The sequence below is a fragment of the Pelophylax lessonae genome (genome assembly GCF_965119305.1).
Source record: "Pelophylax lessonae genome assembly, chromosome: 4".
Lineage (NCBI taxonomy): Eukaryota > Metazoa > Chordata > Amphibia > Anura > Ranidae > Pelophylax > Pelophylax lessonae.
Window position 1 is genome coordinate 536,203,542 of NC_138771.1, and position 22,036 is coordinate 536,225,577.

Consider the following 22,036-nt stretch of genomic DNA (forward strand, 5'->3'; position numbering starts at 1 on the left):
TTGCTGCATTTTTGGCGCACCAAAAACTGGATTTTTGACTTACCGTAAAATTCTTTTCTCTTAAGCTCATTGACAGACTCAGTCCTCATATCCTGCGTCTGTCAATGAGTGACAGAGAAATAAAATGTTGTCATCCTAATAAGGTTCTTTAAAAATGCAGTGCTGCAGGTCTGAAAATGCCTGCCAACCTGCGATACTACATGCGTTTTTAATTGCTTGTGCTGAGAACAACCTCAATATCAGAGCTTTTATAACAGATCAAGGCAGCACTGTAAAGTGATCTTAGAAAGTGTCAGAATAAGATTATAGGAAATAGGGTTAAAATTGAGTTTTACTGCCAGGAAAACAATGTTCTAAAAATGAGAACAGTCTGATATAAATGTACTGTCGTCATTTTCCAAACAGCCATTTCACATGTCTCTGTAAAATATACAGTTTACCATTAAGGAAAAACAAAAAATAAATCTTACAGTTTTATTTCCGGCTGACAGAAAAATATACTGCTTTTGAAAGGAGACCAAATTCGTAACCAGCTCAGAATTTCACCTGAGGTGTTAAAAAGAGAAAAAGTACAAAGCGTCGGATTAAACTGAAATGGAGACCATTTCTTTACTGAAGGAGCTTAAAACACCAGCGGAATCTTTTGCGCTTGGGAAAACTCGGCAGGTGTCTGTATCGGGAATGCCACCAAGAGAAAAAGCAGAGGAAAAAAACAATGAACAGAAACAGCAAGCAGACGCAGGAAGATGTCAAAAAATAGAGGAGCTTTTTGTTGGAAAACAAAAGGCTGAATCCTGCTGTCTTCTCAAACACTTCAAACGTCTTGCACATACTGCAGAAGGTTCCGAATTATCTGTGCAAATCGTGTATCAGGTAGACTGCTGCCTGCCTTCATTTTAAAAACTGTAATTCAGAAACAATGATCAATGCTATATGAAATGGCTTTTTAGGGGAAGCTTGCATTAAAAAAAGGTGCACTTATCTAAATGACCATTATAAAAAGGTGCAGTGCTTTTCTTTTTTGAATCAAGATGAAATTCTAAACACATCATATTTTCTTATGTCCCAAGACTACAATTTTAACCAGTCTGAATGACATCCTAGCAGCAAAGGATGTACCAAGACTTTAGGAAATCTCAATGGGCACACCAGCCATTTATAGCAAGCCTTCTCTAGGATTCAAAATAATTTTGAACTGATAGTAAAGGGTCTACTGTATTCTAAAAACTGAAATTATATATTACACACACATACACAGTTTGAATACAGAATTGTATTTTGTGCAATAACTACTGCACATCACTATTTAGTAGAGATATATTCTTCAACCAGTAGATGGCAATGTTTAAGTTTGTTGCTACATTTATAGTATGCTCTATGTCTTTTCTGTAATAAAGTTCTTGTTTGCAGTTAAGCAGCAGATAAACCACATGTGGACTGTGTACTGTCTGTTCTGTATATAGCCCTACAGAATTTCTAACAGGTTATGCGCCCAGGCACTCACCCAGGCATAGCCCAGACACCCACCCAGAGAAAAAGGTGAGAACCCAGCCATAGCCAGCTACAGCAAATACATGCAAGTAACAGCAACAGAAAGAAGTCTGCATCAGAAAGAAAATGGGCAGTAACGCAGCTGCAATAAAGCCTTCATTGACAAACCAGAACTACCGGTCTTGGAAATTCAAGATGAAAATGTTGCTAATAAGAGAAGGTACATGGAAATGTATAAATTAAGTCAGGCCAGAACACCATTCAGATGAGTGAATTGAGAAAGTCCAGAAAGCTTAGAGCACAATCTCTCTTAGCATAGAAGATGATCAAATCATACATATATATGCATGTGTCAAACTAATAACATGGATTGCAGATGCTTTGACAAAACCGCTTACAAGAAACAGTTATAGAACAGAGATCCAAAATGGGACTAATATAGGAAGCAGTTGTTGAGTGGGGGTGTTGCAATACAGAATTGTATTTTGTGCAACAACCACTTTATCAGTATTTAGTAGAGATATATTCTTCAACCAGTAGATGGCAGTGTTTATAAGTTTGTATCTGCATCTATGGTATGATCTAGGTCTTTTCTCTGTAACAAAAAGGTCCTGTTTCCCAGCTGCAGTTAAGCAGCAGATAAACCACACGTGGACTGTGCACTGTCTGTTCTGTAGGACTACATACAGAGTTTCAAACATATACCTACATCTTTACATCATCTAAAATGTATATGTGTGTATCAACAGTTTAAATCATACAGGTCTTGGCCATCAGTCTTTATAGGCTGGACTACTTAAGCCTGGGTCTCCCCAAGCAGATGTACTTTCTGTCAACTAGCAAGAATATACTTTAGCAAAAATAAAATCTTATGACAGACAGACCTTTGATATGACTGCACCAACCTCAAGATATGCAATATATATATATATATATATATATATATATATAAAAATAAAATAAGTGTTATATTATATTCAAGATTTCATTTATTGGTATTTTTAAAGTGGTTTAATCATAATCCCAAATTTTGCCTTTTAGAGCTGGCTTTACTGAGATAGTGAAGAACGGTGTCAGTAAGGTGAAAAGGAAAGATCATTTATTAAAATAAGCAGATAGAAACCGAAGAAAAAAATAAATTGAAAAAAAAATAGTAGAAAATACATTTTTTTGCATGACATTTATGTTTAGCTTGTGTTTCTGCCCCTTTAAATTTATTTTATTAGTATTTAGCTGTCCCACCTTCCTAGATTCCCTGTAACGCTAGCTGCAATTTTGGACACTCACAAGAGCCGGGGTGGGGAGGTTAGAGGTGTGTCAGCCTCCCTCTGCATTCCTTGATCTGGTGCTTGCCTTGTGCAAGTGCTGGAAGCCAAAAACAGGTGCGCACCAGCAAAGCAGACATCTCCCTGCAAGCTGCAGTGTCAGACAAAATTGGATATGGATAGGAAGCACACATCACACAGGGGCCTTGACGAGTCAGTGTGGTTCCCCATATATGCATGCAATCAAAGCCTCTGTTTTCAAAGCAAATCAACGACTAGCTGGTAAGAAACCGGAGACAGTTTTGTACTGCATTGTCCAATGATCAGAGGCTTATCTGTTCGTTATGAGAAGGCTCATACAAAGCTTTAGAAAAAAAATACCTTTGCATCCTGTCTGGCAAGTTCATCATTCACATTGTCACCTTGGTCTCTTCCTCCCTGCAAGGCAAGAAAACAATTGAAATAGGGTTTTGTTTTTTGTGTTTTCCTATGTTAATTTCCCCTTTTTCTTACTAGCCTAATCTAAAGCTGGCCATACATTAATTATAATTTGGCTGGTTCAGCATGAACTGGCCAAATTTTGATCAGCTTGTGGCCCCGCTCAACATAAAAGTCAATCATTTGACCAGTTTACCTTTAAAAAACAAAAACTATGCATAAAGGTGAAGCAGCCATAAATACGAAAGTTATTTCTAATGTTACAGTGTTTTACTGCTTGAAAATGGACAAGTGTGCCTAGACCCTTTCAGAAAAGTGGAGATTTTCATATAAAACATTAAACTGCATATGTCTTTGGATAATTTTGATTCACATTTTCACACTCCCTTTTATATTTTGACCAGTTTTTAACCTCTATTTGCATTGCCCATGGGTGCATATTAAATTCAGACTATGTGAATAAAAAAGCCTTTATGTTATAAAAACGTAGTGAATTTATATGTATGATTTTGTTTGCTGAATGCAAAGATGGTCTGGGCTATGCTTCATGCCTATAAAAAAAAAAAAAAATGTATAAAAGCACTGCTTTGATAGTAGTGCCTCTATGATGTACAGCCTTCCTAGCCAAAGGAAAAAACTTACGGCAGCCATAGATACCAGCACCCTCTGGAACATGAAAGAGGTGTCTGAGCAAATATCATCCTCTAGAGACTTGCCATATTCTGCAAGAGAAGAGTAAAAGAAGCATAAGATAACTTACAAAGCATATGAAATACATTAATAAAAATTACAAAGCATATGAAATACATAAAAAATAAAATAAAAAAATGAAACATGAATAAAAAAAAAAAAAAGAAAAAAAAGGGTAAAAGCTTTGTCTGTCAGTTGTCTAAAAATACAACAAGTATGTACAGAAAAAGTGGGGATTATTGTAAAATGGGAATTTAGTGTTTTGACTTCTTACCAGTGCTGGATTACTGGGATACTTAAGTGGGGTACACACTAGTAGAAAATCTGCCGAAAATTCCCGTCCAAGGTAAAATCGTACGATTTTCGGCTAGTGTGTACACAACTTTCAGCAGCCGATGCCGACATTTTCAACTAAAAAAAAAAACGGAGGGACAAACACCAAAATTTTTATCGTCCGTCCCCAGACGACCAATTTTTGTTTAATGTGTATACAGTACGTCCGCGAAAAATCGGATACGAAAGACCACGCATGATCTGAAGTTGCTCACGACCCGGAAGTCTAGGAACAAATGTCCCCAAAAAAAAATAAAAAAATAGGATGAGAAATTTCATGAACATTATGCAGTGTCAACTAAAAACGGTTATGACCACTGAGCATGAGAAATAAAAATCGGAGGATATTTTGTCCGATTTTCGTCAAGTGTTTACGAGCCTTTACTGATGTCTGACTAACTACACTGTATAATGCTGCTAAATATGTTAATAAGAAAAATTTAATATATATGTTTCTATCAATGGTCCTATCTATTTTGTGAACGCAGTTGTATGCATAGTGCATTCAGTCTTATTGTATGAACATATTCTACCTCTACTGTAATCATTGTTTTTCCTTCATTCAACCTTTGATGTGGATGGGTGAATCCTTCCTGCTGAGTTATTGTATGCTGACAGTGGGGAAACTTCACAGGTGCCAGAATATACTGATCAGTGCTGCCGACAATAGCCAGCAGCATTAATTAACCACTTGCCGACCGCTCACATGAAACGTACTGCGGCAAAGTGGCTCGTTCCCGTCCAGCGACGTAGACCTACGTCGCTGGACTCCTCCCCCTGTAGGCGGCGCTCGCGCGCCGCCGGAGGCACGCTCCCGCTGTTTTCATTCACAGCGGGAGTCGGGCCAGGGGAGGAGCAGCGGCGATCGTCGGGGAATCTAGTGAGGAGATCCGCCCGCCTGTGTAAACAGAGCGGGCGGATCTCCATAGTGACAGGGAGTGACAGATCGGAGTGTTCAGCATAGCTGGACATCCGATCTGTCCTTCTGTCACTCAGTCACCTCCCCCCCACACGTCAGTAAGCACTAGGCATACATTAACCCCTCCCTCTCCAATAAATTTAACCCCTTCACTGCCAGTGTCATTTTTACAGTAACAGTGCATATATATAGCACTGATTACTGCAGTAATGTCACTGGTACCCCCAAAAGTGTCAAAAATGTCAGTCAAGGGTCCGATCTGTCCGCCGCAATGTCGCAGTCCCGGAAAAAAAAAAAAAAAAAAAAAAATCGCAGATCGCCGCCATTACGCGTTAAAAAAAAAAAAACACCAAAAATGACAGAAATCTTTCCCTTAGTTAGTAAACGCAATAACTTTTGCGCAAACCAATCAAAATACGCTTATTGCGATTTTTTTTTACCAAACATAGGTAGCAGAAAACAAATTGGCCAAAAATTTTAAAAAATTTTGATTTTTACATTTTTTTGGGGGGAATTTCATATAAAAAAAAATGTTAAAAATATTGTTATTTTTTCAAAATAAACGCTCTTTTTTTGTTTATAGCACAAAAAGTAAAAATCGCACAGGTGATCAAATACCACCAAAAGAAGTTTTGTAGGAAAAAAAGGACGTAAATTTCGTTTGGGTACGGCGTCGCACGACCGCGCAATTGTCAGTTAAAATCGCACAGCGCCGAATCGCAACAAGTGGCCTGGACGGAAGACAGCAAAATCCTCCGGTGGTAAAGTGGTTAATTATGAATGCTGCTGCCAGGCTCATCCAGCTTACCAATCACTCAGTGTCTGCTACCCCTCCATTGGTTGCCTCTCACCCAACAAACTAAATCCAAATTAAAATAACTTACAAAGCCATCCACAACTCTGCCCCCAGCTACATCACTAACCTAGTAATAAAATACCAACCTAATCTCTTCATTCTTCCCAAAACCTCCTACTCACTAGCTCCCTCATCACCCCCTTCCATGCTCGCCTCCAGGACTTTTCCAGAGCCTTTCCCATCCTATAAAACTCCCTACTTCAATCTGACCAATGATCTCCTACTTGGTTTGCTTTTCCTTTCAGCATGCTCCTTGCACTGCAGTATATCTGGCTCATTCTGCTGCTTCTCCATCCCAATGTCTAAGATCTGCTGCACAGGGACCAGATACCAGCTCAAAATTCAGGTAATAAACTGCTTGCATTAAAAAATACATATGACAACATATAAAAGGTTCCATGCACACTAGCATTTTTTATAAGCTCAAAAAAAAACAAAAAAAAAAAAAAACACCACACTGGATGAAAAAAACGCGGATAATTGCATTTTTTGCGCCGGCTTGTAGTAGGGTTTTATTTTTATAGTACATAAAAGGAAAAAAAATAAATATTAGGAAGGTTTTAGTAGCGTTTAGGATTTATTTCTGCTGGGAAAACGCTCCCAAAAACTCCACAAAACAATTTTTTTTCTGCTCCTAAAAGCTGTTTGAAAAATGCTTCTAGCTTAAAATAGTGTGCATGGACACATAGGATACTACTAATAGCTTCTAGGAGCTGAAAAAAATGCTAGTTTGCCGATTACACAATTTCATTAACCACTTTAGCCCCAGCCGCCGCAGATGTACTGCGGCAGGCTGGCGCTCCCAGGCAAAAGCCCGTACATGCACAGCGCTCACCTGGGAGGAGCTAGGGGGCGATCGCGTGCCACCGGTGGCGCGCTACCGCTCCCGCTCGTCAGCAGGGAAACCAGTGCGTGTGACAGGCGGCTCCGATGGCCGCCGGCCACTCACAATCTCCAGCCGCTGACAGAGAATGACGGACGGCTGATGTAAACACAGCAGTCCGTACTTCTCCCTGAAGTTATCACAGCTGTCATGTGATCCTGCTGTATAGGATCGCATGTCTCTGATGACTTCACCAAGCCACGCCCCCCCCACAGTTAGAATCACGCCCCTAGGGTCACATTTAACCCCTTAATCACCAGTACTTTTAACCCCTTCCCTGCCAGTGTCCTTTTTACAGTAACAGTGCATATTTTTAGCACTGATGACTGTAGTAATGTCACTGGTACCCCCAAAAGGGTAAAAAATGTCAGTTAGGGGTCCGATCTGTCCACCGCAAAAAAAAAAAAAAAAGCAGATCGCCGCCATTACTAGTAAAAAAAATAAAAATAAAAATGACAAATCTTTCCCGTAGTTAGTAAACACAATAACTTTTGCACAAACCAATCAAAATACGCTTAATGTGATTTTTTCACCAAAAATATGTAGCAGAAAACAAATTGGCCTAAAATGTTAGAAAAAAATTTAGATTTTTATTTTGAGAATTTTATATAGCAGAATGTGAAAAATTGTGTTTTTTTCAAAAAATTGTTGCTCTTTTTTGGTTTATAGCGCAAAAAAAAAAAATAGCACAGGTGATTAAATACCACCAAAAGAAAGCTCTATTTGTAGGAAAAAAAGGACGTCAATTTCGTTTGGGTACAGCGTCACACCACCGCGCAATTGTCCGTTCAAGTCACGCAGTGCAGAATCGCAAAATAGGGCCTGGTCATTGAGCAGCCAAATCCTCCGGTCTGAAAGTGGTTAAACCGTGCCTTTAATATCTGCTCAGAGTTCAGCTTTACCAGCTTTTGAAATAAGATGCCAAAAAGGCAGTGCGTTGTTTTCAATGAATCCAGTAGACTTGCATTGTGAGCAGTAAAGCCCAACCACTTTATAGCATTTCATAAAAATAAAAAATACAAAGTTACAGCGATTTTAATAATCTAAACTCCACCCACATACACAAAAAAGCAGTTTAACACAGCTGTGTAAATTAATAATTGGCATAAGTACCGGAATCTGTCTTGATATCAGACACCACTCATTAAAGCACTCAGACTGGGAGGGGCACCACTAGGGTCTAATCAGGTTCTGCTACGCGTACATGTGCAAACAGTGCCAACGCTAATGACCTTTCAGTGTGCTGCTACTAATTTATTCTCCAGTATGCAATAGAGATGCACGATTCTGGATAAAATGATAATCACGATTTTCTTTTTTGCTTAGAATAAAGGATCACGATTAGTTCGGGATTCTCGGCGTAACATCTTTTACATTATACAAAATTAATTTTATGGTTAATGAATTAAAAAAAAAAAAAAACTAAAAAAGTGTAGTTTTTCCCAAAAAAACTGCATTTAAAAGACTTCTGCGCAAATACAGTATGGCACAAAGGATTGCAACAATCGCCATTTTATACTCTAGGATCTTTGCTATATACATGTATGTATTTTTTTTTTTGGGGGGGGGGGGGTTTAAGTAATTTTCTAGCAAAAAATATTGATTTTTTTTTTTTAATGCAAGCTTTGATTTTAATTTGTAAGCAATGTAATTTGTCAGAAAAAGGCTGTCTTCAAGAAGTTAAACTGCCCTCACTAAGTGCCGGTTCACATATGTGCGGCTGCGGAGATGGCATGTAATTCGGAGCGCACTGCTCCTTCATTACATGCGATCTCCTGTGCGGATGCAAATTCAGCCATACACTTTGTATGGCTGAAATTCGCACTGCACCCGCACCAAAGACGCACAGGAGGCATTTTTTCAGCCGCATCAGGATCGGATCGCACAGTGGTTCACACTTGTGCGATCCGATCCTGTGCGAACTGTCAGATCGCACTGCGATATGCGATCAAACTGGGGGTGTCGTTAACATTTAATTAACACCCCCTGCGTATCGCATCTTGTGCGGATGCGATGCGGGAACAGGATGCGTATTCACAGCCTTCCCGCATCGCACAAGTGTGAACCGGCCCTTACAGACGGAAATTCATTCCTTTGATCTAAAAGAACGAAATGATACATTGTAAAACATTGTGTTTATAGTTATCCCCCAGCCTTAACAAGGTTGATATATATTTGCCAGAGGCTCTTTTTTATTTTTTATTTTTTTGGACAGCTGTAAGTGAGCAGAGAACAGCTTTGTAAAATCGTGGACATGCCGTTTTAAGATTGAGAATTTTTAATGATTAAATTGTGCATCTCTAGTAGGCAAGCAAAGAGGTGACACTACAGAGAAAGTGGTATCATCCTACAGGCTGCTAAAAGTGCCTGGACAGAATTACAAACCTTCCAATTCATATATGTGTAGTTTAACCGTTAAGGGATTGTAAAGGCAGAAGGTTTTTTTTTTTTTGTTTTTTTTTTCTTAATGCATTAGAGTAAAAAAATCCTGTGTGCAACAGCCCCCCCTAATACTTACCTGAGCCAATCTTTAACCAGCGATGTTGCAGAAGTATCTCAGCTGCCCGGGACTCCCCTCCTCATTGACTGAGACAGCAGCGCAGCGCAGCGGGATTAGCTCCCGCTGCTATCAAAGTCAGCCAATCGGGAGAAAGAGGGGGCAGGGCCGGGTCGTGAGTCCAAGTCTGAATGGACACAGGAAGCTGCGACTCGGCTCGGGTGCCCCCATAGCAAGCGGCTTGCTGTGGAGGCACTCGACAGGAGGGAGGGGCCATGAGCCTCAGAAGAGGGACCTGAGAAGAGGAGGATCCAGGCCACTCTGTGCAAAACAAACTGCACAGGGCAGGTAACATGTTTGTTATTAAAAAAAAAAAAAAAAAAAAAATCATGAAACTTTACAATCACTTTAAGCAGTTTGCCTGTCGTTCAGCTTCAACAACTATTGATAAGATTATTTACATCAAGCTGGTCTCTTACTCATTGGTAATCATTTTTAGATAACAGTGTATGTACATTTCTATGTAAACACTACTATTATAGTGTGTTTATCTATTTAAACATTGTTTCTATGTATACTTGGTAACAATTTATGTACAAAGGACCAGTACTGGGCCAGGCGAGGAATGCTAAAGTGCATCTATATGATTACTGTGTATATATGTATATGTATATATATATATCTCTCATTTGGCGAGTGGAAATATAAGGACTGCGAGTATGAACACTGATGGGCTGTCCCGGTAATGTATAGCCAGTGCCCCCTCCCCCACCATGCACAGGCATTTCAGTAGGAACTGTACAGCTACAGCTGCCTAGGACCGCCCTTCTCCACCTCCCTCCTGCTGCCCCCCCTTCCCCCGCACAGGCTTGTAGCACGGAAAAGGAATAGAAAAAGTCAGCTATCTGGGACCACCCCTCTTGTGCTACACATCCCCGCCCCCCACACAGAGGCTCGCAGGATTTCAATAGGAACAGTCAGCCACCTTGGATCACCCCTCTCCATCTCCCTCCTTTTGCACATCTAAGGAGTGGGGCGGTACATGTCTCAAGGCAGTCTCCAAGGCAGTGTGCACCGATGCCTGACCCCCATGGCTGCAGGAGAATGGTAACTATGACAGTGTGTTATGATTGGAAGCAGTGTGTGTGCTTGAGAGGGTTGGAGGCATTGAATGGGGGGATTGAACAATATGTGCGCTGGGAGGAAAGAGGGAGTTTAGAGCATAGATGTGCTGGATTGGGGGGGTTAATTGGAGGAATAGGTATAATGGATTGGCGGGGGGGGGGGGGGGTAGAATAGGAGTCATAGGTTTGAATCATACTTATGCCTCCAATTCCACCCCCCCCCCAATCTATCATACCTATGCCTCCAATTCCACTGCTTTGCATTGGGGCTGCACTGATGGGCACTGGAGAGGCTGCATTGATGGGCACTGATAAAGTTGTCGTCAATATTTATTTTTGTAACTTAACCACTTGCCGACCGCCGCACGACTATCTACGTCGGCGGTCAGCCCCTCACAGGCAAACTAACGTAGGGCTACGTTGCTTGCTTGTGAGGGTCTAGGGAGCGAGCGCGCGCCCCCGGAGGCGCGCTCTCGCTCCCGCATGGTCACGGACCCCCCCGCGCGTGTGACCAGCGGACCCGATGTCCGCCGGTCACTCGGCGATCGGCGGGGGAGAGGGAGAATGTCAGGCAGCTTGTGTAAACAAGCTGCCTGTCATTCTCCTCGCTGCAAAGACACAGATCACATGGATCTACTATGTAGATCCGTTGATCAGTGTCCTTACAGCTGAAGCCACAGCCAATCACAGTAGAAAGCACGCCCCTAGGGACACACACAGCCCCTCCCTCCCAAATAAAGTTAACCCCTTCACTACCAGTGTATTTTTACAGTAACAGTGCATATATATAGCACTGATTACTGTAGAAATGTCACTGGTAACCCCAAAAGTGTCAAAAATGTCAGTCAAGGGTCCGATCTGTCCGCCGCAATTTTGCAGTACCGCAAAAAACATCGCAGATCGCCGCCATTACGCGTTAAAAAAAAAAACAACAAAAATGACAAAAATCTTTCCCTTTGTTAGTAAACGCGATAACTTTTGCGCAAACCAATCAAAATACGCTTTTTGCGATTTTTTTTACCAAACATAGGTAGCATAAAACAAATTGGCCGAAAATGTTAAAAAATTTTGATTTTTACATTTTTTTGGGGGGGAATTTCATATAAAAAAATGTGAAAAATATTGTTATTTTTGCAAAATTGACGCTCTTTTTTTGTTTATAGCGCGTGATCAAAAAAATCGCACAGGTGATCAAATACCACCAAAAGAAAGCTCTGTTTGTGGGAAAAAAAGGACGCCAAATTCGTTTAGGTACAGCGTCGCACGACCGCGCAATTGTCCGTTAAAGTCACGCAGTGCCGAATCGCAAAATACCCCCTGGTCGGAATGGGGGTAAAATCTTCCGGGGCTTAAGTGGTTAATTCTGCATAAAAAACGTTTAAGAGCGTAGTTTCATGAGATCATTTATGAGGGCATGTTTAGGGGTGGGGCAACTGGTGGAGAGTAACTCTTAAGGCCTGGCTAGTAGCTCAGGACTTTCAAAATGTTGAGCCATACACATACATACAATTTATTTATTCCATATTCTCTCTCATAATGTATAAACTACTACTAATGGACTAAGCAAAATATGGGACAGTTAAAATAACAGAACAGTTCTATTAAATGTACATCAAGCAGCTTGAATAAAATAATTAAAAAATCACCAACTAAAATCCAAAAAATGAAATCTAGTGGACTTCGAACCATTGGTAACTGTGCATCATATTTACAGAAAATCCTATGGCTATAAAATCTAGAACATACTCAATTTATAATTTGTATTGATGTCACGAATGTCTTTTGTTGAACGAGAAGCCAAGATTTCAATCAGACATCCTTCATCAGTCCCTGCACCCTGTAAATAGACAGCAAAAACGGTCAATTATTTAGCTTCTAGCTTGGAAAAAGATATATACATCTCAGATTTATCTAGTAACCGTGTCATAAAAAAAAAATAAAAAAAAATAAAAAAAAAAATATATGGATGGACTGCCATTGCGGACCTTCAACTGAAAATGCTGGTTATCTGACAAATAGGAGGTAAAAAAAAAAAAAAAAAAAAAATCAGAAATGCTTGGGGTCCTTATCTGTATACTTGCCTGAGTCAAAATATTATAGCTGGGGATCAGCGGGGAAACTATATTTTTTAGGAGATTGATGCAACAGAAATCCGGTACACATACTGTACAAAACTATAGAGATTTCTTTACAGTGTTAACATAAGATGAAAATCTTAAATGGAATCATTTTATATGCAGGTTATACAAGACCCAAACCTTGTTTTGGCGTTATATTTTATATAGACAGAAAAGGGCCTACCCGGTACCACATCCCCATATTTAAACCATGTCTCCTAAGGGTGTGCTCTCACATTAAAGTTTGACCCCCATTAAAAAAAGGTTAAACCAGCATGATAAAATGGATATCACCGAATGAGGTCACACTGATGAAACGCATTGGGGAGGAGCTACAGTGATCCAAATATAAGACAAAGATTAAGGTCTGCTTGCTTTTTCTCCATTCCTTAACAGCTTTATCATGTGAGAGTGATCTCAGACTTGCAGTGGTGCAATGTCTTCACAGTATCTTTGAGGTTTGCATGCCAGTACATATTGTGGGTGTATTTTAATGCTATTATGGCTTAATTAAAAAATCATCATGGAGAGCACTAGGAATTGTTTTTTTCTCTTCAGTTCCTTGGTGTCCAAAGCTACAGAGAGATTGTCATGGGGTAATATGGCAGAGCCTGACGTAAGAGGAGTGGCTTACCGGGTAACTGGCGTGGCACAGGTTCACCAGAGGCGCGGAGTCTAAGTGTTAGCCGGTTTTCACCAGGGCCCCAGATGGTGGGGATGGACTTGGCTGCTTGCTAACACCAGGTCGCAGTCCCCCGGATTCCCTGGTGGAGCCAGGATCAGGTCCAGGACCAATAGCCGGTAGCGGATAAACAGATCAGGATCAGGCAGGAGAATAGTCAGGACAGGCCAAGGTCAAGGCGGGCAGCAGGTAATCAGAATCCAAAGACAAGCCGGGTCAGTTAAAGAGGAACAGCAGAATACAAACAGGCACAGGAAACAGGAGAGCTGATGATAACACAGCAACCACCTGGAGTGACTGCTGTGTTTAAATAGGCTGTTTTGGCGCCAATTTAGTAGCCTCGAACCTATTCCAAGGTAGCCTCTGACTATTCCAAGGTAGCCTCGAACTACTGCAAGGTAGCCTCGAACTACTGCAAGGTAGCCTCGAACTACTGCAAGGTAGCCTCGAACTACTGCAAGGTAGCCTCGAACTACTGCAAGGTAGCCTCTTCGTACGCGCAAGCGCATAGGCATTCACCGGTTAGCGGCGCCAGTGTGCCTGCGCAGGGTATTGATTCCCTGACAGAGGTTGTGTTCAGGGTCAGTTGGCTGTTTTAACCCTTTGGATGCTGAATGTTATATGATAGCTTTGGGAAAACATCCCTGTTGCCTTTGAAGATGCTAAAGAGGGATCTCTTTGGAGCTATCCGTCTGATCATGCTGGTTTGATTTCTTTAATGGGGGTCAAGCTATAAAAATGAGAGCATATCCCTAGTAGACTTAGAGATGTCATGCTATTCATTTTAGACTCATGATTTTCTTACTCATTAGTTGTGATACGGACTATTCAGGATATTACTCATTTTCACAATATTATGGTTTCACTTTTGCTTATACTACTTCACTATTTACGGTTTTATTGCATAATTGTTTGATAGCGCAGCACTTTTTTTCCTGTATTCAATCATTACTACCTACACCACTGCAGTGCATGTAGCTAAGGGCTTTGAGGGCTGGTGCACTGATTTTTTTTAAATCAAAGAATTAGCTTTAGCTGGAGATAAACATGTTTGCCATAATTGTCAGATCTCAGATCCACCAATCCTCAACAAATTATTAAATGGATTTATAAAGAATGTTATTTACTAAAACATGCCCAATTCAAAATATTCCCCTAACATTGGACATCATCAAGACTGTAGAATATATGCAACATTCACTATCTACAAAGCTGCAAATTTTACATAAAATCGGCTTTTAACATCTGAACCAGCCAATTTCAGGTATTTTTATTAATTCCTTACTAAGAACCTAAGCTCACCATCTAAGTCAGCTTTTACCAAAAGTTCCCCTGATTCCTTCATTTCCTTTTCAGCCTCTGCTGATTATCTTAATGACTTCTGCAAAGGTTTTTTATAAATATGCCCCATGCTACTTCCATTTATTACACCATTTACCATGTATGGCATACCCTCTCTTCCATATACTGACATTTACTGAGATAAGTACTATTAAGTGGTTCCTCATCACTATTAAAATCAACAGACAAGACTTTTTTTTCATGAGTTAATTAGAATGAACTGCACATGCCTAGGAATGGCTATTTATAGTTTAAATTATGCTTACGGCCTAATACATATTTAATAATCGTGTAAATTATTTTCTTTAGGTAAAGTTTATACAGAACATGAATTATTTTAATGGTTATTACAGACAAGGTGTAGTTGTTACATTAAACACTGACACACATAATAGACCCAATGTAAAATGCTTTTTTCATTCACGTGCGGTTTCAATTAAAACTAAACTTAATTGGATTTATTCTAATAAACTAAAATGCTTAAAAAAAAAAATTGTATTCATGCAGCAAACGGTCTAATGCAAACAAATATGAAACAAAATGTAAGTCAGCTACTGATAACATTCAGGGGAAAAGGTCATCTCATACCCAATGTACTTCTGGGTAAAGGGTCTTCCTACAGGATTTATGTTTCCATGCTATCACTCACAATAAATTTAGCCCACCTTCACAGTGGAAATGGGCAGCATAAGTGGGTATGGCATGGATCAAGGCTGGTTAGTGACCTGTTTCATCTAGCTTCTTATTCATGCTATGCGTTAGGTTAGGGGTCTCCAAACTTACAAAGGGCCACCTAACTATCCTTCCTGCTTTAATAGGGCCAGACTGTGGCCAGTGGGAGAAGAAAGTGCCATGGCGTCTGTGGGAAGAATAGTGCCCCATCATCGGTACCAGTGTGAGGAACGGTGCCCCTCATCGGTACCAGTGGGAGGAATAGTGCCACATCATCGGTACCAGTAGGAAGACTAGTGCTCCATCACTGTTATTAATGAGAGGAATGGTGTCTCATCGCTGGTGTCAGTGAGAGGAATCATTGGTTGGTGACAGTGGGGGGAAAAATGTCCCTAGGCCTGGATAAAAGCAAGCAAAGGACTGCAGATTGGAGACCCCCTGCCCTAGATCGCTAAGTGGACATAACCAATTGCCACAAATAAATTACTGTACAGTACCACGTCTGCTTCACAATTATATACTGTATATGTAACTGGTGACAGGTTCCATTGTCCAGCATTGTTACCTTCATGGCTCTCTTCAGTTCCTGAACATCATAGAGAATTGAAGGGGTAATCAGTCCAATGATGACTTTTTCAAAGTTTCCCGTCAGCTCAGATTTCAGGTCATCTTCTAAATCCTAAAAAGTGATAAACTCAAATTAAAATAAAGCAACACATTTCAGTAAACACTTTTCCATAAAATCAGTTATTTTCAAGTCCAATTGCTGCTTTCTCCCAAGCTTTTGAGTGTAATTTATGATCTACCAGGTTGTCTTAAATGTAATTTGCCAAAAATGAGCCCATTGAAGGAACACTATGGACTATTCAGTTATTTACAGGAAAAATTCTGCCAAAACAGACAAATTTTACATATTGCTTATATATTTGCTTTTGTGCATGGTCATTGTTTGAAGATCAAAGCTTAGAACTACCCTTTATATGGTCACTAAAGAGAAAAATACTGCAAACTCAGACCAGTGAATACATTGTTAGTATCTACTACAATAAATTCTCATTTTGAATTTCAGTTGCCTTTGTTTATATGGTTCTCTACATTGGCAAACAACATGCTAAGTTGCTCATCAAAAAGGTGACCAATCACGGGGGGGTTGATATATTAACCACTTAAGCCCCGGAAGATTTTACCCCCATTCCGACCAGGGGGTATTTTGCGATTCGGCACTGCGTGACTTTAACGGACAATTGCGCGGTCGTGCGACGCTGTACCTAAACGAATTTGGCGTCCTTTTTTTCCCACAAACAGAGCTTTCTTTTGGTGGTATTTGATCACCTGTGCGATTTTTTGATCACGCGCTATAAACAAAAAAAGAGCGTCAATTTTGCAAAAATAGCAATATTTTTCACATTTTTTTATATGAAATTCCCCAAAAAAAAATTTAAAAATCAAAATTTTTTTACTTTTTCGGCCAATTTGTTTTATGCTACCTATGTTTGGTTAAAAAAAAAAAATCGCAAAAAGCGTATTTTGATTGGTTTGCGCAAAAGTTATCGCGTTTACTAACAAAGGGAAAGATTTCGGTCATTTTTGTTGTTTTTTTTTTAATGTGTAATGGCGGCGATCTACGATTTTTTTTGCGGTACTGCGACATTGGGGCGGACAGATCGGACCCTTGACTGACATTTTTGACACTTTTGGGGTTACCAGTGACATTTCTACAGTAATCAGTGCTATATATATGCACTGTTACTGTAAAAATACACTGGTAGTGAAGGGGTTAACTTTATTTGGGAGGGAGGGGCTGTGTGTATCCCTAGGGGCGTGCTTTCTACTGTGATTGGCTGGGGCTTGAGCTGTATGGACACTGATCAACGGATCTACATACTAGATCCGAGTGATCAGTATCCTAACAGCAAGGAGAATGACAGGTGGCTTGTTTACACAAGCTGCCTGACATTCTCCCTCTCCCCCGCCGATCGCCGAGTGACCCGGCGGAAATCGGGTCCGCCGGTCACACGCGCGGGGGGGTCCGTGACCACGCGGGGGCGCGCGCTCGCTCCCTAGACCCTCACAAGCTAGTGACGTAGCCCTACGTCACTTTGCCTGTGAGGGGCTGACTGCCGACGTAGATCGGCGTTAGGCAGTCGGCAAGTGGTTAAAACTAGCAAGTGCAAAATTTGGTGCAGCTGTGCGTGGTAGCCAATTAGGGGCCTTTCACAAGGGTTTACGATCAGGTCCGCCTGTCAGTTTTCCAGGCAGACCTGATCGGATGCTCCATGCACTCCTATGGAGCAGCGGATGTCAGCGGTGACATCTCTGCTGACACCCGCTGCTATTCGATTCGATCCTGTCCGATAAATCCAGACAGATGGAATCCCTATTTTCCATCCATCTGGAGGATCGGATGAAAACGGACAGGGGGTCTGTTTTCATCCAATCTCCCATAGAGGAGAGTGGGGATCTGACAGGTCTGTCTCTGCAAAGGAAGCGGAGACGGACCGGTCATCTGCCTGCTCAGCTGTGATCGGCGGATCGATCTCCGCTGAGCAAAACGGAGTCCGCCAGGCAGAAAGCCCGTGTGAAAGAACCCCAACTTCAGTGTATTTAGCTTTGACGAAAATCCCTGAAGCGGATTGGTTTCATTCTCCAGTTTTAGTAAATCAATCCCTCTGTTGGGACAAACTAGAACGCAGCTTGAGAAGTTGCTGCAACCAATATTATTAAAGCCTTAGCAGGCCTGGCAACTTTTAAGGAGCCATAAATAGATCAGTTACATAAATCAAAGGATAAGCAAATATTGTTTAAATACAAGAGGCATAAATGGATTTTTGTAAGATCTTACCGTAAAATCCTTTTCTCTTAGCTCATTGACAGACGTAGTCCTCGGTTATACACCACCTTCGGGTTATGTTGCCTCCACAGGAGCAGGACTAGACAGGAAATTAAAAAGCTCTGGCCACACCCTAGGGGCAGTCCCAGAGGGTATATCCTCTCTCTCTCTGCCTCAGCAAATCAGTTATGTGAAAAAGCAGTCTTTAGAGATTTAACCCAACCCAACTCAAAAAACAGAGGGGCGGGGACTACGTCTGTCAATGAGCTAAGAGAAAAGGATTTTACGGTAAGATCTTACAAAAATCCATTTTTCTCTAGCGCTCATTGACAGACGTAGTCCTCGGTGATACACCACCTTCGGGACGTCCCAGAGCAGTATCACAACTGAGGGGTGGGAAAATGAAATCAAATCCCAATCTAGAAGGCCCAACCGGTGCCAACTAGAAGTTTACAATGCTCATCCTTAATGATGAGACTCAACAAAAAAGGAGAAAATTTCTTTTTTTTTTTTTTTTTTTTTCAAAAAAAAACCCTCGAGGTAGACCACCGGTCTCCTCAAATTGCGGCCTGCAAAACCTTGCGGCCAAATGAGGCATCCGCCGATGCCATCACATCAATTTTATAGAATTTTGTAAAGGTATGTACCGACGACCAGGTGGCCGCCTTACATACCTGGACCACTGACGCCTGATGGCGAAAGGCCCAGGAAGTACTGAGCGCTCGAGTGGAGTGCGCCCTAACAGGGAACGGAGGACTCTGACCCTTAATCGAATAAGCCTGTACCACCGTTTGTCTAATCCATTTGGCAATGGTCGCGGCAGATGCAGGCAAACCCTTTCTGGGGCCATCCGTGATCACAAAAAGTGAATCCGTCTTACGGAATGATTCCGTAGCTTTCAGGTATACCCTGATTGCCCGAACCACATCCAAGGAATGCAACGCATGTTCCCGATGATGCTTGGGCTGAGGACACAAGGAAGGTAGTACAATATCTTCATTCAGATGAAAATCTGAAACCACCTTAGGAAGAAAAGATGGCTTAGGATGAAGTACTACCTTATCCCTATGAATCACTAGGTATGGGGACTGGCATGATAATGCAGCCAGTTCTGACACCCTGCGAGCAGAAGTAATAGCCACCAAGAAGGCCACCTTCTGGGATAAAGTAAGCAAGGGAATCTCCCTGATGTTTTCAAAGGGAGGTTTCTGTAGAACCGACAAAACCAAATTAAGATCCCAGGGCGGTAAGGGCGCGCGGACTGGAGGAGCCAGGTGCCGCACCCCCTGGATGAAATTCCGCACCAAGGACTTGGTAGCTAAAGGTTTCTGAAAGAAGATTGCTAATGCTGAAACTTGACCCTTGATGGTGCTCAAGGCTAGCTTCTGCTCAACCCCTTGTTGCAAAAAGGCCAATATTCGAGTCACCGAATAGGTACGTGGAGGAAATCCTAAAGATTCGCACCACGCAATATAAGTCTTCCATGTATGATAATAGACCTTGCTGGAAGTCGCTTTCCTTGCTTTAATAAGGGTAGGAATGACTGAAGTAGACAAACCTCTGTCCCTCTGGCCAGGCCATTAAACCCAGCGACTGTAAAGCATGATGGTAAATTGGTCCTTGAGACCACAGACACTCCCTGAGACGAAGTTCCCACGGAACGTCTGCGACTAGCATGTCCAAGTCGGCCAGGCCGGCTTGAGGAGGCCAGCCTAGAATTTCTAGGACCACTGGCGCTGATAGAATCTGAACCAGGCGTCCCTAGAGGTATCTGGCCCCGACCATCCGAGAAAGTCTGGTCGTTTTCTGTTCCCACACATTTATCAGATACCTGATTGTTATCAGGAAGGGTGATCTTTTCTGGTTGAACCTCAGGGACCGAAGTCACCCGACTAGAGGCTACTTGGCCTATCTGGTCAACCAGATCCGATTCCTGTGAGGTATAGGGACTAATCTTAGGAAAAGGTAAAGGAAAAGATCTATTCAGGGAACGGTAACTACCGCTTCCTGTAGTACTTAAATGTTGGAAGGGAAGAATCGCACCGGTAGTAGTGGTTGATGCTCGATCTAATGTCCTGAATACCGGTGAAAACGTCCCCCCACCCTGAAACCGGGTGGGGGCGCACCTTCAGGCTGTGTACTCCTTTGCTTCGGGTTTGGCTGGGTTGGTCCTCTGCTTGTCCGACCAGCCCTTCTTGAACCCTCCTGGAGGAGTCTTGCCTTTCCCGCTAGTACCAGCCGAGCGCCCTTTATGGGCGGTAAAGAAAGGTCCTCGCTTGTTGCGAGGTCCCTTAGCTTTTGCAGCCTGTGGCAAAAAAGTGCTCTTGCCCCCAGTGGCATCCTTAATGATTTCATCTAGGTTGGCCCCAAATAGACGATTCCCCTGAAAAGGGAGATTTGTCAAGGTCTTCTTGGAACCTAGGTTAGCTGACCAGCATTTTAACCACAGCACACGTCTGAGGATCACCGCTGACATAGATGCATGCCCTAATAAGGGAGTAGTGTCCAAGGCTGCGTCACAGATAAACTGTAGCCCTTGTATAATCTGTTCCATCAAATCAGATGTCTCCTGGGGAATATCCTTTCCCCTAAGGTCTTGGCGTACCATTTTCGCCCATTCCGTAAGTGTCTGGGAAACTAGACCAATAACAATTACTGGTCTAAATGCTGACCCTATCAGAGAGAAGATGGTGCGGGACTCTGCTTCCATCTTTCGATCCACCGGATCCTTAAAGGACGAAGTGTCCTCCACTGGGATAACCGTGGCTTTATTCAGCCTGGAAATAGGTGGATCCACCACTGGTGGTACCGTCCATTTCTTAATGATGGATTCCTCAAACGGATAGCGTCTAGCAATACGCTTGGAAATAGTAAAAGGTACGTTTAGAATGCTCCCATTCTCCTTTAATCTGATTACCGAAACATTTGGGTACAGGAAAAACCTTCACCGTTTTGATGGGCTTATTAGTACCAAAAGGAATCTCTGTTTCAGTTGCCTCTGCCGGTAAAGCCTCAAGTTTTAAGGTTTCCTGCACTGCCACAACTAGTGCGTCCACCAATGCTTCTTCCTGAATTATAGCAGGAGAAGAAGCGTCCTCCTCACTGTCTGAGGGGGCTTTACCTGGGATAACAGCCCTTGCAGAGGGACCTGCAACTGCAGTGACCATCTCTGAATCTGAGTCAGAGGTGTCAGATAGTATAGGGGTAGGCGGGGGTCGCTTCCTTGACCCCCGTCCCTGACAGGCCGCCTCCACCCGAGCCACCATAGACTCCAAAATTGCTGTAAATGACTCTACACTCTATGCACCGGCGGGTCCCGTGGCCCCCTCGAGGGAAACAGGTGGGGGAATATGTGTGGCAGGGTCCATGATAATTCCAGTCACTTCCTGGATAATATAATTCAAAAATAAAAAACTTTTTTTTTTTTTTTTTTTCAGACCCCCAGCGCCACAAAAAGCCCCTTAGTGTTACCTGCTAGGGATCCCTATCGATCGAGAGAGAGAGAGAGATAGACCCCCAGGCTCACCACTTGATGCTCAGAGTTTAACTGCAACAGGTTACAGCGCTGTCTTGACAAACAGGAAGTCTTTTGGCTGGCTGCCCAGGAAGAAAGGAGGCGGCTCCGCCCCTCTGCACGCCTTCCGGCGCCTCCTCAAGCTCCACGAGGTGTTTGGATCACCTCAAACATGGCCGCCCCCATGCTGGAGACACGAGGCTACGCCAAAATGGCGGCTCGTGCGATCCAGCAAAAAAAATGGCGGCGGCCTGTACTGAATAGCGGTGTGCTGCAGGGCACACAACACTCTCTCTGCATGGGGATTTGGCGTGGTTGGCGGTACCGGCCCTGGCGGACCGCATGGCCATTCGGGAGGCCTGCTAATAGCTGGAGATCTGATTA

General features: G+C 42.3%; 1 protein-coding gene across 1 annotated transcript in view; it reads right to left on the reverse strand.

Moving 5' to 3' along the window:
- The window catches only part of ANXA4 (annexin A4), a 92,355-nt gene that overhangs the window by 22,721 nt on the left and 47,598 nt on the right, over positions 1 to 22,036 (reverse strand). Inside the window, exons 4-7 of the mRNA XM_082255582.1 lie at positions 15,874 to 15,987; positions 12,243 to 12,333; positions 3,837 to 3,916; positions 3,138 to 3,194 (exon numbers count right to left, since the gene is read on the reverse strand). Of these exons, the coding sequence (XP_082111708.1) occupies positions 3,138 to 3,194; positions 3,837 to 3,916; positions 12,243 to 12,333; positions 15,874 to 15,987 (342 nt within the window). The remainder of the gene's footprint in view (positions 1 to 3,137; positions 3,195 to 3,836; positions 3,917 to 12,242; positions 12,334 to 15,873; positions 15,988 to 22,036) is intronic.